Below are 7,424 nucleotides of genomic sequence, written 5' to 3'. Positions count from 1 at the left end.
GTAACCATAGTCAGGTAGCCACCTTCCTACAAACAGTATTACAGTGCCATGTCTGTGCCCCAGAAAATTGAAGCTCGGGCAGCTGGATAAATAAACAAAATGACCACAGCTGTGTGGATGGCAGGCATTTTTTTGTGGAAGCACATAACGTTTTCCGAAAGAAAGAAAAATGTACCCTCGACTTCCAAAGGGTAGGAGGAGCCAAATCTCCTCTCATGGTCATTTTCGCCGCATAATTGTCTGGCAACAGCTGTCTCAAGCCAGACAATAGGAACGCTGACCCTAGCATACATGCTAACATTTCACAACAGGAAAGTAGAAGATTTATAAAACTAAATCAGGAGAATGCATTTTTCGCATTGATTTATATTGTAACAGAAAAGCTGTTGGGCAGGGGACAGCTAAAAAAAAGCCATTTGGACTTCTTAAATCGGGAGTCTCCCGCGTGAATAAGGTCATTTGGCATGTACGCCCTAGAGAAGCAGGTCGATTTTTTTAAGTTACCGTTTTTAAAATGAAACAAGTCTTCAGATGCTGGTAGGTATGCTCTTAATCTTTTAAAGCTTTAATGGGAGTAAGAGTAAAAGAAAGATTGTGCCAGAGAATGACTCGCTCCTGGTCGATGGTGGATTGATAGATATGTAGAAACACCATTACTTCCGGGAGATAGAAGGCGGAACTTCAATTTGTAGGCACTAACACCTGCCCCTCCTCGCTTGTGTCTATTACTATTACGAGGTTCGTCCAGATTATAATTCACGCTGGTTTATAATCGGAATCACTGTGATTTGGTTCTGGTTTTATCGAGGCACTTTGAATTTCTTTTGACGATCGAAACTTTATGCTCTTCCCAAACTCACTAACCAACCACCGCAAAAGAATCTTCAGTCTGGTGCGTGACGTTAGTTTGACAGACATCAGTTATCTCCAATGAAGGCTGTAAGGCGGAGCATGAGCTGTGACGTAAGGTAGTCGCCACTGAACGGAAAAAGCCGCACCCCGGAAGTGACGTCCCCAGAATAATCATGGCCGGGTATTACGGACAGCAGGTAAGATGGCACTGTTAAAGAGGTCTTACTTCAGAAGGAGGGGCTATTCGCAAGACCAGTGTCAGGGTACGAAGTGAGGGGGCGGAGGCTAGGGGATTTTCAATAGGATTTTCCATACAATAGGTGACGTGACATCAGGAGAATAAAGAGTGAGGCGAGGCATAGTGCAGAGCCACAATAAGTACTCCAGACCTGGACTGCCCGGAAAAGTCTAGGTCTCTTCGGAAGCTCGATATTGGTTTTTCGTCCTTGATTTCGCTCTTGCATTATAGGAATTGTTCGTTTCACATCAATGATGGCTCTTAAATAACAAATTGTAAACGCGCATCCTGGATACTTGTCTAAGTTACACCGATGATCTAATTAATATATGATAGATCAGCTGTCGTTGGACTATTGGGGGGGGGGGGGGGGGCACTCCTGTGCATATGGTGTGCATAAATATGTGTTCAAGTCAAAGATTATGTTTATTTAGATAAAAATCTGTAAACCAATGTAAAGGCATAGCTACATGAATAAAAATGTTCTACAAAAAGGTAATAAAAGTCATTACAGATAACAATATTCCACTATAGTTTAAAAGAAGACTTACACACACTTTATACATCTCTTATAAAACAGTTATTAAAAACAACCTTTTGTTTTCTCTTAGACAAGTTTGTGTGGTTTAAATATTTAAACATTTCTTTAAATTACTCCTGGCTATTTTGGGGACTCTGGACTACTTTTATGTATTTCCCTAAAGCAATAGCTTTTTAGTGTTTTTCTTCCCTATGTGTGCATCTTAATGTCGTTTTCGTGCAAAACCAGAAGAGAGTCGCTTTTATTATTTAATTCCATACTCCTGTGTGACCTATGCGTTAGTGTTTTCGATTGTGTCATAGTGCGCATAATTGCTCACGTCCCTGCTGATGTGTTCGTTTGATTTGTTACTGAGCGTGGTTTCAGTGGTGGGAGCAGTTATTCTCCTTTGAGTAACATCTCTCTGGTGTAACTACCTCACCATGGTATTTGGGTATAGGCAGCGACTCTGATTATGCGGCAGCCACGTTTTCGCATTTATAATTACCATATTTGCCAAATAATCCACCAACTGCTTCATAATTTGCAGATTCCAAACTAAGTGAGGTTTGTAACTCGAACGGATCTAGTGACTTTAATACACCACAAACGTCGTTCCGTGCAGTGGCACACACCTGTAGGGTTAACTCGCCACATTTCACTTGCTTATTGCCTATATTCAGGCATCAGTGAGGTGGAGCCTCTACACAGATAGTATTAATATGGTAAAATGGCGAAATAGGACTACCGCAGAATGGGCCTTATTAGGCCATGAAGTCTGTCTTCCCTAGCTGCCATAATTTAACAAACCCTTAGTATAGGCGGATAAATGTCTGTGCTGAAGAAGTGCGTCGGCTAGTAGAATAATTTTAAGATGTGGAAAAAGGGCCACGTGGTAGAGTTGAGAAACCTCTGTGTTTACTGCGGATCTTCCCTATCAAAGTTGCAAATGTTCTTAGAAAATGGATATAGACAATCTTTCACTGAATTGATATAAAGCCTGATCAGTGACGTGACAAAGCCTGATCAGTGACATGATTCACGCTGCCAGAACAGTGTTTACACTTCTTACATGTTTAAGACCTTTCCATACACTAAATATCCTGTCAACGTAGTGGTGACCAATATTTGATTAAACAATGGATGTCAATTTTGTTATTTATGCGAACGGAAGGGCTTGGAAAACATCAAAAACGTGGATCGTCTACATCAAAAAATATCCTGGTTACTAATTTGTGTTTATTGACAAACTCGTGTGGTTTGTTAGCTCTACTTTTGAAGCATAAAAGCCCACGGGGCTTAATTGGAGTGTAAACCGATGTCTGTAGCAGGTTTGTAAACTAACTAAGTCCTCTTTACTGCCTGCCAGTATCAGACTAAGGAATCGCCAAGTGCTCATTAGGCCCCCTGGTTTGATAATTCAGAGCTAGTATCCCCTTCAAGTCTCTGTTCAACCTTGTCTTACAGTATGAGTAAAATGTATATTTTGCGTATAGGTTTTGTTTAGTTCGTTAAAATTATTGCATGCTTAATTTTTGTCTTGAGAAGTAGTAGTGCGTCCCAAGGGTACTTCTGGCTTGACTGGTTCTGTCACAACTCTCTCACCCTTCCAGGTGCATGACTCATACTGACATGCCTGTCATTTCAGAGATGATCTTGACAAGTGACTGGCACTGTGTACCACAGGGTCTCCAGACTGTTCTGTAATAAGATAAACTTATGATCAATGAAAATCGACCTGGGTGACTAATATTATCAGTGTTGTACAAATGGCCACATCAGACAAGATTACATTAGTGCCCATCATATGAAAGATTACCAGTAGTGATCCCCTTGGTGTATCAGGAGGGTTATCAGCAGTCACGTAGAAAAGGCTTTGTCAATTTGGTTAGCCTCCATGCAAGTTACACAGAATATGTATGTAATGCCCCTGGCACCAAGATAATATTAGTAATAAGACTCCCCAAAGGCACATGATTTATCACTCAAATATCCGCTTTAAATATATTTTGGAAATTCAACCATTTTTCTCCAAACATCAGTTTATGCGTTCTGAAAATACACACATTTTCATCTCGAATACATGCTTTGCAATTTGGTGTAGACATATTCACCCAGTCAAAATCTTTCAATTTAGAAGGCTGGAGAGAGTTACATACACATAGCTAGAGAACTACCAGTAGCTCTCGAGGTACTAGTTGCAGAAGCCTGGTCCAGCACTACCAATCTTTCAATATGTGGTATGACAAGACAAAACCTAAATCAACTATGCCAGTTTTCCAGAGGCAAATATCAAATACGACTGACAATCACCCAGTGTTACTGACCTTTTGCAAGTGTTTGTGGCATGTGACTTCCATTGCAATGCTCATGTGATAGATTCTGCTCCAAGTCTGGCCATTTTTCAGTGATCCTGACAAGAGACTGTAGTGCTTCCTGCCAAGTTGCCTCATATCATGTGCAACACATTCAGCTGGTCAAGGCTTTTTAGTCTGCATTCTCTACTTGCTGTTACTTGTAGTTTTGATTTTTTTTCCATTATAGATTGAGCTCCAAAGACTCAACTTGTGAAGTGCACTATATTTGTTGCTAAATTAGCAGGCATGTGACTTCCTGCTTAATCTTTCAGAAAGAAGCATGTTTGGGTGAGGCAGTCATAGGTTAAAGAAATTACAACTCCATGAAGATTTACTTTAGAAAAAGGATTTTTAATATATTGAAGTGACAACTCCGGGCAAGCATTTCCGTGCTTTCATCCATGTACTCTCTCAGGTCTTTATCAGAGCATTGCAAACAAATGCAGGCCTATAGAATTTCTAAAAGTTTTAACGGACATTGTCACTTGTAAAGTGAACGACACACAACTAGGTTTGAGTAAAGGGCTCAAGAAATCTTTCAAATTACAATAGCCTCTGATTATGAGGAGCCAATAACAGCTTTCCAGGCCTGACTGCTCTGCATGCTATTATGGTACAAACCTATAAATGACTATCTCTGTTAACTTGATTAAATGTTGTGTCTTCTAAAAACACAGATTCCATCTCAGAATGTGTTTGACCTGAAGTGCGGACCAGGGTATAGGCAGTACTGGGGAGATTAGTGAATGGGACACACTCAAGGCGTATGAAGTCCAACATCTGATCATGATGGGCGGAAGGGACAGAAACATGCAATGATGCTTAGATGAAGGCACAACCTTTGTTTTGAGTCAGCAATCAGTCTTTTTACTGGGTGTGTGTTGATTGGATCATCACTTCTGAGCACAGTCATTGGGGAAACAGAATGCATCAGGAACAAGCATTGGCATAGCCAGTAGGTCTCGCCTTTGGGACCTAATAAGCATTTAGGTATTTAGCACGTTATCCTATGTATTGTGTTGCTATGCATTAACAAATCAGATGGGTGAAAAGAGTGTCTTTGGACATTCCTTGAACCTGAACTTTTTTTCAGTAGCTATGGTAAGCAAATTTAATTTACTGATTTACGGCAGTATAGCAGAAGGCTATACAGAAGGCATGTGTTTTAAAGGGCCATCGAATTTTGCAGACATGCAAATATACTCTTTTTCGCTCTCCTCCTTCTCTCATCGTTGCCAGCTACGTGCGCAAGTAGCACAACCCGTGCAGGTTTTTTCTTTGCATTCTGCGAAGCTTAGTTCTGTGAATATCGTCATAACACCAGAACTACAAATCCCAGGTTGCAAAGTAAAAGCAGGCCTGGGCGAGCTACCCAAGCATGGAAAGAGGAAATCAAGTGCTCCTTGTGATAAACACGTTTCAGAGCCACGCCTCAACAGCTCATCGGTATGCAAAGTGGCTTTCTGTTGTTAATCCTGCAGATGCTCACTGCGGGGTGCTGACAAAGCATGAAAGGCAGTAACCTGAATGATTGGATTGGAACTGTACTGCGCGATGTGGTGCGCATTGCCTTTAAGCAGCCTTTAATTTTGCTTCCACTTAAAAGCAATTCCCTCCTATCTGGCACTAAACCGGACAGTGCACTCTGTCCCCACAGACTATCGATTCTCCCCGTCTGAAATGTAAATAACGAATCCACCGTCTATTATTAACCTGCCTGAACCTGCTCTTTTCTCCTGGCTTTTCTTTGCCAGGCATTTATGCTGCACTTGCTGTCCTGGTTCAGACACCCCCTTCTGATTGGGTCTATTCCTCGACTTTTCATTCCTCTCTTTATGGACGGCCGTCTAGGCCATGTCTCTTTATTGTTTTTCAAGGAATTGCTAAAAGACAACTTTTCTGGCACCGTGTTCTCCTGTCTGAACCTCTGATTGTGCGGGGACTTCGTTTTTTGAATTTATGGACTTTGTGCACTGTTTCCGTGCACTGTTTCCGTCGGCTGTATAAGCACCTTTTGTTAAAAGCACTACGAAATATAACTCATCATGGCATTCTCAGACTAAAATACCACATTCCCTAGTAGTTAAGCACATGCTCCGGTAGATAGTTCTACATGAGCCTGGAAAAAACAGACTGATTATTCCACATAAGGTTAGATGCGCAACACGAAGATGATTCCAGCAAAAGCCAGTGCAAGGATCTCTGAATTTCAAGAGTCGTCAAGCTGGCTAGCCCCCGAGCAAAGTCTGTCTACTGTCTGGCCTGAGCAACTTGGGCAACCCCAAATATAGAGTGTTGGCCTAACCAGGTCTGGGTGCCTACAAGGATGACAGTACAATCTCAAATTTGTAGGGTCTCAGACCAGGCATGTTATGTGGTAGAAACCGTGGACACCATTGACCTATGATCAAGATACGAATCTATGATCGAGCAGTAGCCCGGGTCTTTACTTTAACTCAGGACATGTTCAAGACTATACGGTAGGTAGCCAGAAGGTTGTGTCCAAGATCTCGTTGATGGCTCCTACAACCACAAACACGTTTGTCTCAGTACCTCATTTCAACCAGTGTTCACCCATTACATTTCTGACTACCACCAGCCAGTCTTCGAAGGCCGCTTCTGACTCACCTTCATCTCCCCTTAAATCAAAGTGAATCTAGGTCTTCCTGAACGCGGTAACCCATTGATTGGAAAAATCGATAGTATTGTGTATCACCATAGGACAAAGCAGAACCACAAGGATCTCCGCAGCCAAGAAAACAATTGGATCAGAGTGCTCTAAATATGCATTAGAATAATTCTGATGATTCAGTGACGTCAGCCTTGGGAAAACATCTGCAATTTACTTGACACGCAGCAGCAGAAACACTTTAAGGTCAATCCTGGCCCTATCGAACTCTGTACCTAATAGTCCTTCCCAGCTGCACTGGTGAGGTGACTTTACCGTCCTGTTCATAACAGCACCGATATCGATGCCCCACTCTGGTAAACCTAAACCATCACAAAACCCTATGGACCAAGATAAATTTGTATAGTCTGTTCCCAGCTTTGCTGGTCGTGTTGAGCGTTTTAGCACCCACTGACAACAATTTTGATTCCCTCTTCGTCTTTCAGTGAAAAAAGTAAAAATGTTATGAATGATTTAGTTTCAACTTAAATTTAAAATCTTTCAAGCTACAAAAACAAGCATTAAAAATGCAATTAGTCACGCCTTTAATTAAGTTAAAGCCATTTGCTTTGCTATACAATACCATTAGCAAAGCAAATGGCTTTAACTTCTTAAAAGGCAAGACCTATTGCATTTTCAATGCTTGTTAAATATATTTTTGCCAGATTGTTTTTGTATAATTTCATGTTTGTAGAAATAAGTTTAAATTAAAAAACATTTCATGCATCAAATGCTCAGACCTATTAGCTTTCTAGTGCTTGTTTAGTATTTGGGAACTCAACATTTTGT

At 41.2% G+C, this 7,424-nt stretch overlaps 1 protein-coding gene across 1 annotated transcript in view; it reads left to right on the top strand.

Annotated features, from left to right (window-relative positions):
- Nucleotides 1-950: 950 nt before the first annotated feature.
- Nucleotides 951-7,424, top strand: part of PEF1 (penta-EF-hand domain containing 1) — a 39,954-nt gene continuing 33,480 nt past the window's right edge. Inside the window, exon 1 of the mRNA XM_086955638.1 lies at nt 951-1,049. Within this exon, the coding sequence (XP_086811764.1) occupies nt 1,026-1,049 (24 nt within the window). The 5' untranslated portion in view covers nt 951-1,025. The remainder of the gene's footprint in view (nt 1,050-7,424) is intronic.

The sequence above is a fragment of the Lissotriton vulgaris genome, chromosome 2_1 (genome assembly GCF_964263255.1).
Source record: "Lissotriton vulgaris chromosome 2_1, aLisVul1.2, whole genome shotgun sequence".
NCBI classification, from domain to species: domain Eukaryota; kingdom Metazoa; phylum Chordata; class Amphibia; order Caudata; family Salamandridae; genus Lissotriton; species Lissotriton vulgaris.
The sequence above is the reverse complement of the archived record's forward strand: the minus strand, read 5'-3'. Positions and strand labels throughout refer to the sequence as shown.